Here is a 21887-nt window from a genome sequence, read left to right on the forward strand (position 1 = left end):
CTCCCAGGAGGAGGGGCAGCCACCATCTCTACAGTTTGGTTGACTCAGCCATTCCAGCCTGCTGGCTTTGGAGAGTCCAAACAGTCTGGACAAGGAACGGTCCCCCCACAATGCAGCACACCTGCTCTACCAAAAAGCAGCCAGACTGCTTCTTTAAGCAGGTCCCTGATCCCATTCCTCCTGACTGACACCTCCCAACAGGAGTCTGTGGCCTAGGTGTGTCTGGGCCAGCAACAGGTCAGTATCCTCCTGGGATGGAGCCTCCAAAGGAAGGAGCAGGCTGCCACCTTTGCTGTTTTGCATACCTGGTGGTATGTTTTGCATACTTGGTGGTATGTTTTGCAGCATACCACCAGGTATGAGAAAAACCGAGGTGACTAGAGTCTGGAGTGGACCCACAGCAAACTGCAGCAGCCCTATGGAAGAGTTGTCTGACTGTTAAAAGAAAAACAAACAGAAAACAATGACAACATCAACATAAAAGACCCTACAAAAACCTATTTCAAAGTCAGCAACCTCAAAGATCAAAGGTAGATAAGCCCACAAAGATGAGACAGATTCAACACAAAAATGCTGAAAACTCAAAAAGACAGAGTGCTTCTCTGCCTCCAAATGACTGCACACCTCTCCAGCAAGGGCACAGAACTGGGCTGAGGCTCAGATGGCTGAATTGACAGAACTAGGCTTCTGAAAGTGGGTAATAACAAACTTCACTGAGCTAAAGGACCATGTTGTAACCCAATGCAAGGAAGCTATGAATCACGATAAAACAATGCAAGAGCTGACAGCCAGAGTAGCCAGTTTAAAGAGGAACATAACAGACCTGATGGAGCTGAAAAACACACTATGAGAACTTTACAATGCAATCACGAGTATCAATAGCAGAATAGACCAGTGGAGAAAAGAATCACAGAGTTTGAAGACTATTTTTCAGAAATAAGACAGGCATACAAGAATGGAGAAAAAAAGAATGAAAAGGATCATGGGATTATGTAAAGCAAAACCTATGACTGATTGGGGTACCTGAAAGAGACAGGGAGAATGGAACAGAGTTGGAAAACATACTTCAGGATGTCATTCAGGAGAATTTCCCCAACCTAGCAAGACAGGCCAACGTTCAAATTGAAAAAATGCAGAGAACCCCAGTAAGATACTCCACAAGAAGATCAACCCCAAGACACACAATCATCAGATTCTCCAAGGTTGAAATGAAAGAAAAAATGTTAAGGGCAGCCAGAGAGAAGGGCCAGGTCACCTACAAAAGGAAGCCCATGAGACTCACAGCAGGCCTCTCAGTGGAAATCCTACAAGCCAGAAGAGATTGGGGCCAATAATCAACATTCTTTTTTTTTTTTTTTCTTTTTTTTTGAGACAGAGTCTCACTCCATCACCCAGGCTGGAGTGCAGTGGCACGATCTCAGCTCACTGTAACCTCTGCCTCCTGGGTTCAAGCAATTCTCTCATCTCAGCCTCCCGAGTAGCTGGGACTACAGGCACCTGCCATCACGCCTGGCTAATTTTTGTATTTTTAGTAGAGATGGGGTTTCACCTTGTTGGTCAGGCTGGTCTTGAACTCCTGACCTCAAGTGATCCACCCACCTCAGCCTCCCAAAGTGCTGGGATTACAGGCGTGAGTCCCTGTGTCTGGCCTCAACATTCTTTAAGAAAAGAATGTCCAGACCAGAATTTCAGATCCAGCCCAACTAAGCTTTATAAGTAAAGGAGAAATAAGATCCTTTGCAGACAAGCAAATGCTGAGGGAATTTGTCACCATTGGGCCTGCCTTGCAAGAGCTCCTGAAGCTTCCATATTAAGCACTAAATATGGAAAGGAAAACCTGTTACCAGACACTACAAAAACACACTGAAATACACAGACCAGTGACATTATGAAGCAACCACATAAAAATGTCTGCAATGATGACAGGATCAAATTCACACATAACCATACTAACCTTAAATGTAAATAGGCTAAATGCCCCAGTTAAAAGACACAGAATGACAAGCTGGATAAAGTGCCAAGACCCATCAGTATGCTGTCTTCAAGAGACTCATCTCATGTGTGAAGACACACATAGGCTCAAAATAAAGGGATGGACAAAAATTCACCCAAACGAATGGGAAACAGAAAAAAGTAGGGGTTGCCATCCTAGTTTCTGACAAAACAGACTTTAAACCAACAAGATCAAAAAAGAGAAAGAAGGGCATTACATAATGGTAAAGCGTTCAATTCAACAAGAAGAGCTAACTATCCTAAATATATATGCACCCAATACAGGAGCACCCAGATTCATAAAACAAGTTCTTAGAGACCCACAAAGAGACTTAGACTCCCAAACAATAATAATGGGAGACTTTAACACCCCACCGACTGTATTAGATCACTGAGAGAGAAAATTAACAATGATATTCAGGACCTGAACTCAGTTCTGAATCGAGTGGACCTGATAGATATTTACAGAACTCTCCACCCCAAAACAACAGAATAAGCATTCTTCTCATCACCCACAGAACTTACTCTAAAACTGATTACATAATCAGAAGTAAAACACTCCTCAGCAAATACAAAAGAACTGAAATAATAATAGTCTCTCAGACCACAGCGCAATCAAATTAGAACTCAAGATTAAGAAATTCACTCACAACCACACAACTACATGGAAACTGAACAACCTACTCCTGAATGACTCCTGGGCAAATAATGAAATTAAGACAGAAAACAAGAAGTTCTTTGAAACTGAAACAAAGAGACAAAGTACCAGAATTTCTGGGATGCAGCTAAAGCAGTGTTAAGAGGGAAATTTATAGCACTAAAATGCTCATATCAAAAAGCTAGAAAGATCTCAAGTTAAAAACCTAACATCACAACAAAAAGAACTAGAGAATCAAGTGCAAACAAACTCCAAAGCTAGAGGATGACAAGAAATAACTAAGATCAGAGTTGAACTGAAGGAGATAGAGACAAGAGAAACACTTTCAAAAATCAAAAAATCTAGGAGCTGGTTTTTTGAAAATAGGTAAAATAGATAAACCACTAACTAGACTAATAAAGAAGAAGAGAGAAGAATCAAATAAACACAATCAGAAATGATAAGGGAGAAATCACCATTGACCCCACAGAAATCCAAACAATCATCAGAAGATGCTATAAACACTTCTATGTAGGTAAACTAGAAAATCTAGAAGAAATGGATAGATCCTGAACACATACACCCTCCCAAGACTGAACCAAGAATAAACTGAATCCCTTAATAGACCAATAATGAGTTCTGAAATTGATGCACTAATAAATAGCCTACCAACCAAAAAAAGAAAAAAAAACCCCAGGACCAGACAGATTTACAGCAGAATTCTACCAGAGGTACAAAGAGCTGGTACCACTCCTACTGAAACTATCTGAAAAAATTGAAAAGGAGGGACTCCTCCCTGACTCATTCTATGAAGCCAGCATCATCCTGATACCAAAGCCTGGCAGAGATACAACAAAAAAAAGAAAACTTCAGGCCAACATCTTTGATGAACATTGATGCAAAAATCCTCAATAAAATACTGGCAAATGAAATCCAGCAGCACATCAAAAAGTTTATCCACTACAATCAAGTTGGCTTCATCCCTGGGATGCAAGGTTGGTTCAACATATGGAAATCAATAAATGCACTTCATCACATAAACAGAACTAAAGATGAAAACCACATGATTATCTCCACAGATGCAGAAAAGGCTTTGATAAAATTTAAATCCCTTCATGTTAAAAACTCTGAATAAACTAGGTTTTGAAAAAACATACCACAAAATAATAAAAGCCATCTGTGACAGACTCACAGCCAATATCATACCAAATGGACAAAAGCTGGAAGCATTCCCCATGAAAACCAGCACAAGACAAGGATACCCTCTCTCACCACTCCTATTCAACATAGTATTCAAAGTTCTGGCCAGGGCAATCAGGCAAGAGAAAGAAATGAAGGGTAGTCAAATAGGAAGAGAGGACATCAAATTGTCTTTATTTGCAGATAATATAATTCTATGTCCAGAAAGCCCCATCATTTCAGCTTAAAAGCTTCTTAAGCTGATAAGCAATTTCAGCAGTCTCAGGATGCAAAATCAATGTGCAAAAATTGCTAGCATTCCTGTACATCAACAACAGGAAAGCACAGAGCCAAATCATGAATGAATTCCCATTCACAATTGCTAAAAAGAGAATAAAATACCTAGGAATACAGCTAACAAGGGAAGTGAAGGGCCTCTTCAAGGAGAACTGCAACCCAATGCTCAAGGAAATCAGAGAGGACACAAACAAATGGAAAAACATCCATGCTCATGGATAGGAAGAATCAATATCATCAAAACAGTCATACTGCCCAAAGTAGTTTATAGATTCAATGCTAATCTCACTAAACTACCATTGACATTCTTCACAAAATTAGAAAAAAACTACTTAAAAATTCATATGGAACCAGACCAGGTACAGTGGCTCAAACCTGTAATCCCAACACTTTGGGAGGCCAAGGCGGGCAGATCACTTGAGATCAAGAGTTCAAGTCCAGCCTGGCCAACATGGCGAAACCCCTGTCTCTACTAAAAATTCAAAAATTAGCCAGGCACAGTGGCCGGCGCCTACAATCCCAGCTACTCAGGAGGCTGAGGCAGAGAATTGCTTGAACCCAGGAGGCGGAGGTTGCAGTGAGCCAAGATCATGTCACTGCACTCCAGCCTGGGTGACAGAGTGAGACTCCATCTCAAAAAAAAAAAAAAAAAAAAAAAGTCATATGGAACTGAAAAGAGCCCATATAGCCAAGATAATCTGAAGGAAAAAGAACAAAGCTGGAGGTGTCACATTACCCACTTCAGCATGGTACTGGTACAAAAATAGACACATAGGCCAATGGAACAGAATAGAGAATTAAGAAATAAAACCACACATCTACAAACATCTGATCTTTGACAAACCTAACAAAAACAAGCAGTGGGGAAAGGATTCCCTATTTAATAAATGGTGCTAAGAGAACTGGCTAGCCATATGCAGAAAATTGAAACTGGACCCCTTCCTTATACCTTATACAAAAATTAACTCAAGATGACTGGGCGCGGTGGCTCACGCTTGTAGTCCCAGCACTTTGGGAGGCCGAGGTGGGCGGATCACGAGGTCAGGAGATCGAGACCACTGTGAAACCCCGTCTCTACTAAAAATACAAAAAATTAGCCGGGCGTGGTGGCGGGCGCCTGTAGTCCCAGCTACTCGGAGAGGCTGAGGCAGGAGAATGGTGTGAACCCGGGAGGCGGAGCTTGCAGTGAGCCGTGATCGCGCCACTGCACTCCAGCCTGGGCGACAGAGCAAGACTCCGTCTCAAAAAAAAAAAAAAAAAAAAAAATTAACTCAAGATGAATTAAATGTAAAACCCGAAACTATAAAAACTCTAGAAGAAAATCTAAGCAATACCATTCAGGACATAGGCAAATGCAAAGATTTCATGATGAAAACATGAAAAGCAATTGCAACAAAAGCAAAAATTGACAAATGGGATCTAATTAAACTAAAGAGCTTCTGCACAGCCAAAGAAACTATCATCAGAGTGAACAGGCAACCTACAGAATGGGAGAAAATTTTTGCAATCTGTCCATCTGACAAAGGGCTAATATCCAGAATCTACAAGGAACATAAACAAATTTACAAGAAAAAAACAACCCCGTCAAAAAGTGGGCAAAGAACCTGCATGAACAAACACTTCTCAAAAGAAGACATACATGCGGCCAAAAAACATATGAAAAAAAACTCAGCATCACTGATCATTAGAGAAATGCAAATCAAAAACAAATGAGATCCCATCTCACACCAGTGAGAATGGCTATTATTAAAACTCCAGAAAACAACAGATGCTGGCAAGGCTGTGGAGAAAAAGGAACACTTTTACATGCTGGTGGGAGTGTAAATTAGTTCAACCATTGTGGAATACTGTGTGGTAATTCCTCAAAGACCTAGAGGCAGACATACCATTTGACCTAGTAATCTCATTACTGGGTATATACCCAAGGGAATATAAATCATTCTATTATAAAGATACATGCACGTGTATGTTCATTACAGCATTATCCACAATAGCAAAGACATGGAATTGACCTAAATACCCATCAACAATAGACTGGACAAAAAATGTGGTACATACACACCATGGAATACTATGCAGCCTTAAAAAGGAACGACATTATGTCCTTTGCAGGGACATAGATGGAGTTGTAAGCTGCTACCCTGAGCAAACTAACACAGGAACAGAAAACTAAACACCGCATGTTCTCACTTATAAGTAAGAGCTGAATGATGAGAGAACACAAGGGCACATCCAGGGAAACAACACACACTGGAGCCTGTGGGGGTGGGGGTGGGAGGAGGGAGAACATCAAGAAGAATAGGTAATAGATGTTGGGCTTAATACCTAGGTAATGGGATGATCTGTGCAGCAAACCACCCTGGCACACATTTACCTGTGTAACAAACCTGCACCTCCTTCATATGTATCCCTGAACTTAAGATAAATGTTGGGAAAAAAAGGAACAAACGGTTGCTTGAAAACAATTTTAAAACACTTTAAAAGTAAACAAGCTGGGCTCAGTGGCTCACACCTGTAATCCCAGCACTTTGGGAGGCCGAGGCGGGCAGATCACCTGAAGTCAGGAGTTCAAGACCAGCCTGACTAACATGGAGAAACCCCGTCTCTACTAAATATACAAAATTAGCCAGGCATGGTGCCACATTCCTGTAATGCCAGCTACTCAGGAGGCTGAGGCAGGAGAATCACTTGAACCCGGGAGGCGGTGATTGCGGTGAGCCGAGATCACGCCATTGCACTCCAGCCTGGGCAAAAAGAGTGAAACTCCGTCTCAAAAAAAAAAAAGTAAATAAACGAGGCCAGGCCCGGTAGCTCACACCTGTAATCCCAGCATTTGGGAGGCCAAGGTGGGTGGATCGCTTGAGGCCAGGAGTTTGAGGCCAGCCTGGCCAACATGATTAAACCCCATCTCTACTAAAAATACAAAAAACTATAATTATCTGGGTGTGGTGGTGTGCACCTGTAGTCCCAGCTACTCAGGAGGCTGAGGCAGGAGAATCTCCTGGACCCGGGAGGAAGAGGTTACGGTGAGCCAAGATCATGCCACTGCACTCTAGCCTGGGCAACAGAGTGAAACACTGTCTCAAAAAAATAAATATAGGCCAGGTGCAGTGGCTCATTCCTGTAATCCCAGCACTTTGGGAGGCCGAGGTGGGTGGATCACGAGGTCAGGAGATCAAGACCATCCTGGCTAACCTGGTGAAACCCCGTCTCTACTAAAAATACAAAAAATTAGCCAGGCATGGTGGCAGGCACCTGTAGTCCCAGCTACTCAGGAAGCTGAGGCAGGAGAATGGCGTGAACCCGGGAGGCAGAACTTGCAGTGAGCCGAGATCATACCACTGCACTCCAGCCTGGGCGACAGAGCGAGGCTCTGTCACAAAAAATAAATAAATAAATAAAAATAAATAAACAAATAAAATGTGGAAATGCAAGCCCCACCCTTCTACAATTTAACAAGATTATGCATATTAAATTTTGAGACACACTGATTATAAAATCCTGGTGACCTCAGGTGATCTGCCCACCTCAGCCTCCCAAAGTGCTGGGATTACATGTGTGAGCCACCACACCCAGTCTAAGCAGGTATTATTATACATGTTTAACAGATGAGAAAGCCGAGAACTCAAAATATGTTAAGGGCTGTTTTCACTACACTAACTTCCAAAGCAACTAAGTAACTGCCATTTCCCTAGTTAAGAATAGAAGAAAGTTGAGGGCTAAAATTAATACAGTTTCCAGTGTTTTCTACTGTGAGCCTATAAGAAGAGCCTGAAAGCATTTTAAAGGATAAACCATTACTTCCAGTCTTTTAATTCCGTATATGGAGAAACTGGGGCCCAGAGAGAATACATGGCTTGTCTCATATCACAGGATTTTAGCCGAAATTAGAACTCCTACTCCATACTCCTAATTGGTTGTTTTTTACTCAAATGCATTTCCCAAATGTGATTCATGGATTCCACAGGATATTAACAGACATTCCTCTGAGAAAGGTTAGATAAGCTAAGCCACCTCTCTGTTAGGCCAAATTAAGTAATGTTCTCTACTGCAGAACCTCCCAGCTTTCACTAGGCTAATGTGTCTTCTGAATCTTTGAGAGCTCTACATACTACATGGTGTTTTCTCAATTTATCAGATCATGAAACCTTTTCAATCAAGCATTTGAGGTAGTCCTAGTCTATGAGCAGACTCTGAGGAAGACTGTGTTAGCCTCGGCTCTCCTCAAGGTTGTTCTGCTTGAATGATTGGGAGCAGTTTGTTATGTTCCTAGAGGTAGAGCACCAACCAAAAAAAACTAAAGAGGAAGAGCCAGGTGTGATGTAATCCCAGCATTTTGGAAGGTCGAGGCTGGCAAATCGCTTGAGGCCAGGAGTTCGAGGCCAGGAGTTCGAGGCCAGCCTGAGCAACATAGTGAGACCCTATCTCAAAGCAAAATGAAACCAGAAAAAAAATTAGCTGGGGATTGTGGCACATGCCTGTAGTCCCAGCCACTCAGGAGGCTAAGGTGGGAGGATCCCTTGAGCCCAAGAGGTTGAGGTTGCAGTGAACTATGATCACACCACTGCAATCCAGTGTCAGCACCCTGAAGCATCTAAAAGAGCCAGTTTGTGGTTATGAAAATATTGCCTTATTATTTTACCCTGTCCCTTAATAACCATGCCTCAAACTCATTCCTACCAGGAGAAGAGTTTTTTTTGTTTTTTTTTTTTAGGTGGAATCTTGCTGTGTCGCCAGGCTGGAGTGCAGTCGCATGATCTTGGCTCATTGCAACCTCCGCTTCCCGGGTTCAAGCGATCCTCCTGCCTCAGCATCCCGAGTAGCTGAGACTATAGGCACATGCCACCACGCCCAGCTAATTTTTGTTGTTGTTGTTGTTGTATTTTTAGTAGAGACGGGGTTTCACCATGTTGGCCAGGATGATCTTGATCTCTTGACCTCATGATCCACCCACCTTGGCTTCCCAAAGTGCTGGGATTACAGGCGTGAGCCACTGTGCCTGGCCAGAATAGTCATTCTGATGCTCTTGTTGCTGGATTGCTACTTTGTAGTGAACATTCCCTTGTGTCAGGCACTGGCTGAATACAACATGGGTTATCTCATTTAATACTTGAAACAATCCTACGAGGTAAGGACTCTTTTTATCCCCACCTCAAAGTTTAAAATCTGAGACTCAGGTTAAGTAATGTGTCCAAAGTCATACAGTAAGTTGGAGCCATATGTTGTGGCCCACACCTGTAGTCCCAGCTACATAGGAGGCTGAGGCAGGAGGATCGCTTGAGGCCATGGGTTCCAGCTTCAGTGAGCTATGATGGTGACACTGTTCTCCAGCCTGAGTGACAGAGCAAGACCTTGTTTCCAATCAATTAATGAATGTCATACAGCAAGTAATGGAACTAGGTTTTTAATCTGAAGCTGACCAATGCCAAATTGTGATATGATTGTGAGGTGATGTTACCACTGTAAATTATTTTCTTTTCCCTTTTAGCAAAGAGCTTATTCCATTTATCAGAGAGAGAGAGATTTATTTTTATTTTAAAGGACTGGGTCACATGATTGTAGGGGCTAGCAAGTCTGAAATCTGTAGGCAAGCTGGAAAATCCAGCAGGAATCAATGTTGCTGTCTTGAGTTCTAAGGCAGTTTGGTGACAGAATTCCTTGCTCTTTTCATTCGGCACCTCAGTCTTCCCTTAAGGCCTTCAAATGATTGAAAGAGGCCTACCCACATTATGGTGGGTAATCTTTACTTAAACTCTGCTGATTTCAGTATTAATCATATCTGAAAATACCTTCACAGCAATATCTAGACTGGTGTTTGACAAAACAACTGGGTACTGTAGCCTAGCCAAGTGGACACATAAAATTAACCATCACACTATTGATAAATAAAAAATTATAGGAGGTCATTGTTTTGGACTAAGTTCTTGATCTAGACTCCAACAAACCAGAATAAAAATCAAAATGGAGCCACCCATACTAAAGTTCCAAGTCACCAAACCTAAACTAAGTTGTTATTTGACCTGAGAAATCAGGAGAGAGAGAGAGCCAATTTCTCAAACAGGCCACTATAAATCTTCAATCAGCATGATAAGGAAGTTATCTCTGCTTTAATTCTAACACACACACACACACACACACACACAGCCTGAAGTAACCTGATGTTAACTAACCAGTTATTTTCTGTTGTTCTGTCTAGAAGTAACTAATACACCCTTGTTCTTTGCTTCTGCTTTCTTCAGGCCTTCTCTGCCTATAAAGCCAAATTCTTCTGGTCAGCTCATCAGAACATTTATTTCCCAAAATGAAGAATTGCCTGATTCTAGAATCACAAATAAAGCCAACTGAGATCTTTACATTTGTTTTAATTTTGTTTTTTGACACAATATAATATACAAAGTCATAAAAATGTAGGTATGTTAGTTCCCATAGTCCAATTTCCTTTTTTTCTTAAATTTTCTTTTGAAACAGAGTCTCACTCTGTCGCCCAGGCTGGAGTGCAGTGGTGAGATCTTGGCTCACTGAAACCTCCACCTCCCGAGTTCAAGCAATTCTCCTGCCTCGACTTCCCAAGTAGCTAAGATTACAGGCACGCACCACCATGCCCAGCTAACTTTTGCATTTTTAGTAGAGACAGGGTTTCATCATGTTGGCCAGGCTGGTCTCGAATTCCCGACCTCAGGCGATCCACTCGCCTCGGCCTCCCAAAGTGCTGGGATTATAGGCGTGAGCCACCACGCCCGGCCTCCTTATTTTTTCTAATGAGGAAACAGATGAAAAAGAAGTACCCAGGTTATACATGTGTCCAAAGGAGTATGTGCACATCCGAATTCCCAGAACCTTCTGTAAATTGCTTACGACCTGATAATAAAATTAAGTGGAAAAATTAAATCCTTCCAAAACACCATGTATTCCTATTTTGAAGAATTGATTAGAAAAAATTCAGCAAGCGGTCAGATCATTTTACTACTTCACTCCGGACTAATGCTCCCCAACACCTGGATGTTGGGACTACCTTCAGAGTAGACGGGGAGTCTGGAAATAGCTGACACAGCTCTCCCAGAAAGCTGACTTTTCTCTCAGGTCCTCTCCTGCCCCTCCTTCTCCTGCCAGCCTCTCCAGTTTCACCTTTCACTTCTCAGCTTTCTTTGGCTCCAGCTATCTTGTTTCTTTCCATTCCTCCTCTTTTGCCTCTGGGCTTACAAACAAGCTCTTCCCTTCCCTGTCTGAAACATTCTGGCACTACCATCCCCAGCCTCCACCCACCTTTTGCCTAGCTATTGGTGATTCATTCTTCAAGTCTCGACTCTTAGGTCTCTTCCTCAGGAAGTGCTTCCCATGTCTGCTCAACGAGGCTGGAGGTCCTTCACAGGTGCCCCTATGGCATGCTGCACCCCTGCTATTTCTATCTGCTAATTTATTTACATTCCCAACTAGTGTCTAAAGAGCAGAGACATTGGCCTATTCCATGGTATTGCCAGCATTAGAGTCTGTCCCATAATAAACATTCAAATATTTAAGAGGGGCAGGAGAGGAAGGAAGAAAAGAAAGAATAAAGGAGAAATGGATTTCCACAGGCCCTTTTTTGCACTATGTGGCTTAAATCTGATCATTGGAAGATAATCTGTGATGGCATTTGCCTAGAGATTCGTAGAGTGTAGAGTAACTGGTCTTTTCAGATGCTGGGGAATCGCTACCTAATGACCTGGCAACCTTAGAATTTGCTTCAACAACTTGAAGAATGTTGATAACACCGAGGTGTTATAGCTATAAGGTAACAGTTGGTAGCAGCAGGAATGGAGAGGGACCAAAAAGAGGAGTCTTCGTGGGTCGGTTAGACTGCATGTGTTTGGGAGGTGAAGAAGCATGCAAGATTGGGAAGATGGGAGAATCTGGTTTCCGGTGCAAGACAATATCATCAACTCAATTCCATATTGAATTTGAGGTGTTATGAAAACACCCAAAATTACAGCTGAAAATATAAAGCAAAGCCAAGAAAACTGTACCCTTCACAAATTTGCCACCTTTCTGTCAGTTACTGTTATCAAAAAAGTGTCAAGACTGGCCATAGGCAGAGCAGAAATACCCCATTAAATAAAATTGCCCACATGGGGTATTTTAAGGGTCATCAAAAAGATTTTCACTGGGTGCAGTCACTCACACCTGTAATCCCAGAACTTTGGGAGGCTGAGGCGGGCGGATCACCTGAGGTCAGGAGTTTGAGACCAGTCTGGCCAACATGGCAAAACCTCATCTCTACTAAAAAGTACAAAAATTAGCCGGGCATGGTGGCTGTAATCCTAGCTACTCAAAAGGCTGAGGCAGAAGAATTGCTTGAACCCGAGGGGCGGAGGTTGCAGTGAGCCAAGATGGTGCCACTACACTTCAGCCTGGGCGACAAGGGCAAGACTCTGTTAGCCAGGCGTGGTGGCGGGCGCCTGTAGTCCCAGCGACTGGGGAGGCTGAGGCAGGAGAATGGCGTGAACCTGGGAGGCGGAGCTTGCAGTGAGCCGAGATAGCGCCACGGCACTCCAGCCTGGGCAACAGAGCGAGACTCAATCTCAAAACAAAAAAAAAAAATATTTTTTTTTCCCTTTACTGCCCATTATCATGTCAAGGTGGTGTTTGTTACATATCATCAAGTATATGTTGTATGCACATATATCTCTAGAAGGAAAAACAAATGGTAGCAGTGGTTACCTCTGAAAATGGGGAGCTTGCAAGCTTGGAGGTCAGAGGTGGGAGGGAGACCTAATTTCTACCATTTACCCTTTGGTACACACTGAAATCTTTATCATGTACATAGATTTTTTAATCTACAAAAGGAAAATTTGCTTTTAGTTTTAAAAGTTAAAATTTGTCAACAGAGGGTTAATTAAATATAGTACATCCATTAAGTGGAATAATGTACAGTCATTACAATGAAAGTGATAGCTCTAGATGTACTGATACAAAGGCTGTCCGTGATAATTCATTTGTTAAGTAAAAAACAAAATTCAAATTGTAAATGGTAAAAGGCACCCATTTAAAATATTTATTAGTATATGCACGGGAAATTGTATTTAAATATTTATTTATTAGTATATGCATATGGGAAAATGCCAAAATATACACTAAACTGTTAGCATTGATTACCTCTGCAAGGTGGAATTAGAGGAGACTTTTGCTTTCTAAGATTTACATTTTGACATTGTTTGAACTTTTATAAGGAATATATTACTCTATAACCAGAAAAAAGATAACCTAAAATAATTCTATGATATTGCAAATAGTTCAGGAACAGAAATAAGGTTCTTATCTTCAGCAGCTGGGGCAAATGTAAAACCCCCCTAGATGAAAACCAGATATGCACTTGGAGTTTGTGCATTAGGGCAAGGAGAGGTGGTATAATATGGTCTTGGCTCACAACAGCACCTCAGTAATGTTTAATAATCAAGACTGGGACTATAGAATAGATACTACTTTTTCCCCAGTGCATGACGATTTAGGTATTTATCACCAGGATCTTAAAAAAATAGGGTTTCTGCCCTTACGATCATTGCAATCTAAAGTGATTTAACATCCCTGCTTTCCCCTCTTTACTGCTTCTCAACAATCCATTTTTTTCCTTTCCCTTCACCCTCCTCGTCTTCCCAGCCCTTTTTAAAATTGCCACTAGAGGGCAGCAGCCTCATGAATAAGAAGGGCACTCAGCCATAGGTTAACAAAAAGCAAAAGGATGCCATTAAAAATAGGTGATCAAACTTTAGAGATTTCAGCATCTTGCTCTGAATATGTGTGCAGCCACGTTTAATATTCCGTTAGAAACTATAAACAATGGGCCAGGCGCGGTGGCTCACGCCTGTAGTCCCAGCACTTTGAGAGGCCGAGGCGGGTGGATCACGAGGTCAGGAGATCGCGACCATCCTGGCTAACACAGTGAAACCCCGTCTCTACTAAAAATACCAAAAAATAGCTGGGCGTGGTGGTGGGCGCCTGTACTCCCAGCTACTCAGGAGGCTGAGGCAGGAGAATGGTGTGAACCCGGGAGGCGGAGCTTGTAGAGAGCTGAGATCGCACCACTGCACTCCAGCCTGGGTGACAGAGCCAGACTCCGTCTCAGAAAAAAAAAAAAATTAAAAAAAAGAAACTATAAACAATGGATGGACAAGAAAGTCATACTGGTGTGCGGAGCTAATGTGTTTCCCTCTCTTCCAGATGCTGGCCAAGAAGAGCTGAAACAGAAAACAGTCTAGAACCTAACACTATTCTACTATAAAATTTTTGCACCAGGATGGAAGGGGACTCTTACCACAATGCAACCACCTTCAATGGCACCCCAGTAAATCACCAGCCTTTGGAACGCCACAGGTTGTGGGAAGTCATCACCATTGCAGCTGTGACTGCTGTGGTAAGCCTGATCACCATTGTGGGCAATGTCTTGGTCATGATCTCCTTCAAAGTCAACAGCCAGCTCAAGACAGTTAACAACTATTACCTGCTCAGCTTAGCCTGTGCAGATCTCATCATTGGGATCTTCTCCATGAACCTCTACACCACCTACATCCTCATGGGACGCTGGGCTCTCGGGAGTCTGGCTTGTGACCTTTGGCTTGCACTGGACTACGTGGCCAGCAACGCTTCTGTCATGAACCTTCTGGTGATCAGTTTTGACCGTTACTTTTCCATCACAAGACCCTTGACATATCGGGCCAAGCGTACTCCGAAAAGGGCTGGCATCATGATTGGCTTGGCCTGGCTGATCTCCTTCATCCTCTGGGCCCCAGCAATCCTCTGCTGGCAGTACTTGGTTGGGAAGCGGACAGTTCCACTGGATGAGTGCCAGATCCAGTTTCTCTCTGAGCCCACCATCACTTTTGGCACTGCCATTGCTGCCTTCTACATCCCTGTTTCTGTCATGACCATCCTCTACTGTCGAATCTACCGGGAAACAGAGAAGCGAACCAAGGACCTGGCTGACCTCCAGGGTTCTGACTCTGTGACCGAAGCTGAGAAGAGAAAGCCAGCTCATAGGGCTCTGTTCAGATCCTGCTTGCGCTGTCCTCGACCCACCCTGGCCCAGCGGGAAAGGAACCAGGCCTCCTGGTCTTCCTCCCGCAGGAGCACCTCCACCACTGGGAAGCCATCCCAAGCCACTGGCCCAAGCGCTAATTGGGCCAAAGCTGAGCAGCTCACCACCTGTAGCAGCTACCCTTCCTCAGAGGATGAGGACAAGCCTGCCACTGACCCTGTCCTCCAAGTGGTCTATAAGAGTCAGGGTAAGGAAAGCCCAGGGGAAGAATTCAGTGCTGAAGAGACTGAGGAAACTTTTGTGAAAGCTGAAACTGAAAAACGTGACTATGACACCCCAAACTACCTTCTGTCTCCAGCAGCTGCTCATAGACCCAAGAGTCAGAAATGTGTGGCCTATAAGTTCCGATTGGTGGTAAAAGCTGACGGGACCCAGGAGACCAACAACGGCTGTCACAAGGTGAAAATCATGCCCTGCTCCTTCCCAGTGGCCAAGGAACCTTCAACGAAAGGCCTCAATCCCAACCCCAGCCATCAAATGACCAAACGAAAGAGAATGGTCCTAGTCAAAGAAAGGAAAGCAGCCCAGACACTGAGTGCCATTCTCCTGGCCTTCATCATCACATGGACCCCGTATAACATCATGGTCCTGGTTTCTACCTTCTGTGACAAGTGTGTCCCAGTCACCCTGTGGCACTTGGGCTATTGGTTGTGCTATGTCAATAGCACTGTCAACCCCATCTGCTATGCCCTCTGCAACAGAACCTTCAGGAAGACCTTTAAGATGCTGCTTCTCTGCCGATGGAAAAAGAAAAAAGTGGAAGAGAAGTTGTACTGGCAGGGGAACAGCAAGCTACCCTGAAAAGTTAACAACTCCTCTCGAAAGAACAACGACCACAGTCAACATCCTTTGAGGATGAGCAAGCTGATTCTGGTTTGTATATTTTCAAAAAGAAGACATCTCATTTTGAGTCCTTGAAGACTTTTGTAAAGGCTCAAGGTTGGTTGCCAAATGGAAGGGGTCACAGCTGCAGCAATTGCTGACATATTAAATGACTCTTGCCTATGACCAAGGCCATTTGATGCCAGTGGAGTTTGCCAATGAAGTAAAGAGATAGGCTCATGCCCTTCACAGGAGGAAGCACACTGGGTAACAATGAACAGTGACTCAGGGAACTTATGTCCCTTCTGTGGGAAGCAGCAGAGACCAGGTGGAAACCTTTTCCTGTGGAAACCTGTCTTAGAATTTTGTGCAATATGTATGTGTCTATGAAGCTGTCTTGTGCCAGTGAGAACCAGGAGAATGTACAACAGTGTCACTTGTTAACAAGACTGATATTCAACCGGCTTCTAAGAATATGTATCTTCATATACTGATCACTGTCTATTATGCAGCTATTATGTGGTCTATACTATACTGTGGTTTGTTTTCCTGTCCCTACATCTGAATGAAGGCCTTGCTCTTCCCTTTCATATCCAATGTCAATTCCTTGTACTCACTGAACCCGTGCTAATCTCCAGGGAACCATCCTTCCTCTCAGAATCCAGAGTCTGGAAGGACTGAAACCTGGTCATACCCAGTCCTTTAAAGGGGCCTCTATTCTACTAATAAAGACGGATCAAGTCTCCACGGTCAGTTATTTTAGCTTTTGCCAGTGGAAATTTTTTCTTTCATCTAAACAAATATTGTGCATTCTATTTTGTGCCCATTTGAACCCATTTATTTATGCTCTGTTCTTAGGAAGACTAATTATGTAAGAGCCCTTCACTGGCTGAAGATTTTCTCCAGGCTATTGAATTAAGGTTCTTATATTGTTTTCAGAGATCTTGCTTTCTAATCTCTTCACAGGGCAAACCTGGGCAAAATGTGGAAAACAAATTTGCTTTTGAACTTCTTCCAGAGCCCTTTTGCAGCCTCCAGTTTCCCTCGTTCAGATCCCCAGTTCACACCAAGACGCAAGCAGGTCAGCTGTGCTGCCTCCAAGCAGGGGGTTGCGGGGTGGGGTGGGGGTGGAAAGACTTTCTTTTTTTATAGGTCCTTCAAATCAGGGCCTAAAAATGACTTCTTCATTCCTCTCCAAATTCAGTCAAAAATGAGAAGGCCAGAAAAGCACACTTGAGGGTGCGATGAAGTTGAAAATGATCTGAAAGCTTCATTTTTAAAAACAAAGTGTAGGTCATAGTAATGCATAAAAAGAAAACAGTTAACATGCATGAGAGCATGAGGATTATTAAAAACCACATTTAATTGAAATCTCTAAGTGCGTATAAACAAACTGAATCAAAGGACCTTTGTGGACAAAAGTCCACAAAGAAGCAGTAGTGTGGTATACAACAAGGATTTTAAAGATGAAGCACTCCTGTCAGACATTATTTAACTTTTTGGTTACATCTGCAGCTGGATTTAAAAATCGCCAGACTTCATGCGTCTTAGTGTAGGCCAGGTCCTTTTCAGTCTCATTTGCTAAGAGGATGGAAAAATAGCTGGTTTAGTTGTCCTGGGAATTAGATATGTACCTGAGTATGAGAGAGCTTCAGCCTACCACTGAGGAGCATAATCAGCCTCTCACAGGATGTCCCAGGGAGGCTTCAGGGTAGTAGAATCTCAGGCAGGATGGGACTGGTCCCCTATAAAGACTTCACGTTGACATAAAACATCTTGTAAGCAGTGCATCTGCTGAGCCTTTGTAAAGGGCAGGTTGACACCTGCAAAGAATTTGGTGGGAACAGTAATTGGCTCAGTTCTCCAGCACAGAGGCTCTTGGGCCTCTGTGATGCCAACTGGGTGTGACTTCATGAGCAAACCTGCTCTACCAGCTCCAGATAAACAGTTGAGTCTTCATTTAAGGCTTTGATTCCTGATAAAGATTAAAACCCCTTCATGAGAATAGGCTTTTAAGCCCATGTTCGGCATTCACCATTCGCAGTTGAGAGTGAAACAAGCTAATTCTAAAAAAAGAACACAAATCGGGAAAGGATGCCACGGAGGGCACTCTTCACACACTCCGCAGTTGCTTAGGACATGGCCTTTTTTGTTCATCTTTTGTGAAATTGATTAAGAAGCGTATTGCTGGGTGTGGTGGCTCACACCTGTAATCCCAGCACTTTGGGAGGCTGAGGCAAGAGGACTGCTTGAGCCTAGGGGCTCAAGACTAGCCTGGCAACATAGGAAGACCCCGTCTCTACAAAAAAAATTTTAAATACCTGGGCATTAGCAGGGCATGGTAGTCTGTGCCTGTAGACCCAGCTACTTCAGAGGTTGAAGCAGGAGGATCGCATGAGCCCAGGAGTTAGAGGTTGCAGTGAGTTATGATCACACCACTGCACTCCAGCCTAAGTGACAGAGCAAGATTCTGCCTCAAAAAAAGAGAGAGAGAGAGAGAGAGAGAGAGAGGTCGATGCTTCTTTCTTTATCATTGGCTTTGGAAAGCAGCCAGTTTTGCAGACTACCTATGCCTCTTGACACAGACAAAAAATATCCCAAACTACTAGGGACAACTGGACTTCTATAGAATAGGGGCTTTAGTGGGGTTCTCAGAATGAATAGACCTAATTGTAAACTACAGGGACCTGATGGGTAGGTAGGAAGCGCATGGCCTAACTTGAGATCTTAGGCCTTCTATGCCCCCGGTCTTCCAGGCTTTGTCTATAGTAAACCATGTACGACTTTGGCTAGTTACCTACTGGATGCTGTTACTTTGCTATCATTGTAATTTGTTTCCCCTTGGCTCTGAATCTGATGGCTTCTCAGGGAATCTGTTTTCCCTTCAATTTTTGGTTAAACAAAGCATTTTGTCAATATTCTCAGCTTTTGCTTTGCTCCTTTGGTGAATGTCCTTTGAAGACAATACTGATGCCAGCTCTCTGTAATTGTGAAATCTGTACCCAAACCTCTGGATTAGAATCTCTAGTTGTCTACTGTAAATACTGGAATTACATCAAAGGATATGGGGACTGGGCTGCTTTTCTGTATTGTACAAGCACTATTCCAGATATTAAAGAAATTTAACCGCACAGTGGTCCAATGCAGAGCATTTAAATAAGAAAATTGTTTCAGAGTAGCTTATTAGATCCATCTATATTGGGGTTCCCTCACACCTTTGCATGGCCTGGCCTTTCAAGAAAGTTGAGATTGATACACAGTATGGATACACGTCCTTCTTGCTACCTTTTGTGATTCCTCCTTCCCTCTAAATTACCAATGACCAAACTAAGATTAACTAATGATGACAAGAGATCTGTGAGTAAAATGCTTTCCCTTCCCTGTGGGACAAGGGAGGTGGGGCAGACCTGAAACCACAGTCCTTTACCGAGTGGAGACTGCACCAAAAGGGGCAGCAGCATTTCCTCTTCAACTATTTAAAGAGTCGGTGCCCCAATCCCTTCATTCCCATTGTAAGTGATACTAATTTCCATCTTCCCCACATCATTTTACTGGTAAAGTTCAAGATTATGTAAACTCTTGCCCAATAAGGACCCCAGATCGAGAGTGAGCGGAAGAAGGGAAATAAGTTTAATTGTCAACGAAGAAGCTGGAAGCAATTAAAAACAAAACAAAACTTTTTTGAAATCATTTAAAATTTACAGAAAAGTTGCAAGAGTAATAAGAACTCCTAATGTCCTTCACCCACATTCTGCACTTAACGTTTTGCCACATCTGTGCCTGCTCTCTGTGTGTGTGTGTGTATGTGTGTGTGTGTGCGTGCACATTTTTTTTCTCAACCATTTGAGAGTAAGTTGCAGACATCTTGCCAATTTACCACTAAATACTTCTTGAGTGTGTGTTCCTTTTCTCATTCTTTTTTTTTTTTTTTTTTCAAGACAGAGTCTCACTTTGTCACCTAGGCTGGAGCGGCAGCTTCGACCTCCCAGACTCAAGTGATCCCACCTTAGCCTCCCAAGTAGCTGGGATTACAGATGCACACCACCAAGCCCGCTTAATTTTTTCTACTTTTTGTAGAGACAGGGTTTCACCATGGTGCTCAAGCTAGTCTTGAACTCCTGGGCTCAGGCAATCCACCCGATTTGGCCTGGCAAAGTGCTGGGATTGCAGGCATGAACCACCGCATCTGACCTTAGAGTGTGTATTTCTTAAGAAGGAGATTATTTTACATAACCTCAATACAAATATAAAAATCAGGAAATTTGACATTGTTACAATGTTATTATGTAATCTACAGTCCACACTCAAATTTTACTAGTTTTTCTATTTGGAAAACTAATATATGTTCATTATAAAAATTTATTTTCCAGTTCAATATCTAATCCAGGATCACACATTGCATTTAGTTGTCATGTCATGGTTAGACTTATTTAATCTGTCTACAGCTTTTCTGTCTTTCATGATATAGTCATCTTTTAAGAGCACCTGCAGTTCAATTTTTTTTTTTTTTTTTTTTGAGACGGAGTCTCGCTCCTTTGCCCAGGCTGGAGTGCAGTGGTGCAATCTTGGCTCACTGCAAGGTCCGCCTCCCGGGTTCACGCCATTCTCCTGCCTCAGCCTCCCCAGTAGCTGGGACTACAGGCGCCTGCCACCACGCCCGGCTAATTTTTTGTATTTTTAGTAGAGACGGGGTTTCACCTTGTTAGCAAGGATGGTCTTGATCTCCTGACCTCATGATCCTCCCGCCTCAGCCTCCCAAAGTGCTGGGATTACAGGAGTGAGCCATCACGCCAGGCCCCTACAGTCCAATTTTTAAAAATAATTTCGGCTGGGCATGGTGGCTCACACCTGTAATCCCAACACTTTGGGAGACCAAGGAGGCTGAATCATGATGTCAGGAGTTTGAGACCAGCCTGATCAACTAAAAATACAAAAATTAGCCAGGCGTGGTGGTGCGTGCCTGTAATCCCAGCTACTTGGGAGGCTGAGGCAGAAGAATTGCTTGAACCTGGGAGGCGGAGGTTGCAGTGAGCTGAGATCATGCCACTGTACTCCAGCCTGGGCAACAGAGCAAGACTTCATCTAGAAAAATAAATAAATAAAAATAATTTCATCAGTTTGAAGCTATCTGATATTTCCTCATTAAATTCAATTTAATTGTTTTTGGGGGGCCAAGAATATCACAATGCGTTAGTATGTTCTCAAGCTGCTATAAAGCACTGCCTGGCCTGGGCACAGTAGCTCATGCCTGTAATCCCAGCACTTTAGGAGGCCAAATCATGAGGTCAGGAGTTCGAGACCAGCCTGGCCAACATGGTGAAACCCCGTCTCTACTAAAAATACAAAAATAAGCTGGACGTGGTGGCATGCGCCTGTAATCCCAGCTACTCCAGAGGCTGGGGCAGGAGAATTGCTTGAATCTGGGAGGCGGAGGTTGCAGTGAGCCGAGATCATGCCACTGCACTCCAGCTTATGTGGCACAGCAAGACTCTGTCTCAGAAAAAAAAAAAAAAAGAAGAACTGCTTGAGGCCAGGCATGGTGGCTCATGCCTGTAATCCCAGCACTTTGGGAGGCCGAGGCGGGCGGATCATGAGGTCAGGAGATCGAGACCAGCCTGGCCAACATGGTGAAACCCCATCTCTACTAAAAATACAAAAATAAGCTGGACGTGGTGGCATGCACCTGTAATCCCAGCTACTCCAGAGGCTGGGGCAGGAGAATTGCTTGAATCTGGGAGGCGGAGGTTGCAGTGAGCCGAGATCATGCCACTGCACTCCAGCTTATGTGGCACAGCAAGACTCTGTCTCAGAAAAAAAAAAAAAAAGAAGAACTGCTTGAGGCCAGGTGTGGTGGCTCATGCCTGTAATCCCAGCACTTTGGGAGGCCGAGGC

The 21887-nt window shown here is 43.3% G+C and overlaps 1 protein-coding gene across 1 annotated transcript in view; it reads left to right on the forward strand.

Annotated features, from left to right (window-relative positions):
- The window catches only part of CHRM5 (cholinergic receptor muscarinic 5), a 103462-nt gene extending 84162 nt beyond the window's left edge, over nucleotides 1-19300 (forward strand). The window contains exon 2 of the mRNA XM_063639069.1: nucleotides 14300-19300. Coding sequence (XP_063495139.1) covers nucleotides 14376-15974 — 1599 coding nt within the window. The 5' untranslated portion in view covers nucleotides 14300-14375 and the 3' untranslated portion in view covers nucleotides 15975-19300. The remainder of the gene's footprint in view (nucleotides 1-14299) is intronic.
- The last annotated feature ends 2587 nt before the right edge of the window (nucleotides 19301-21887 follow it).

This window comes from Symphalangus syndactylus, chromosome 5 (genome assembly GCF_028878055.3).
Source record: "Symphalangus syndactylus isolate Jambi chromosome 5, NHGRI_mSymSyn1-v2.1_pri, whole genome shotgun sequence".
NCBI lineage: Eukaryota > Metazoa > Chordata > Mammalia > Primates > Hylobatidae > Symphalangus > Symphalangus syndactylus.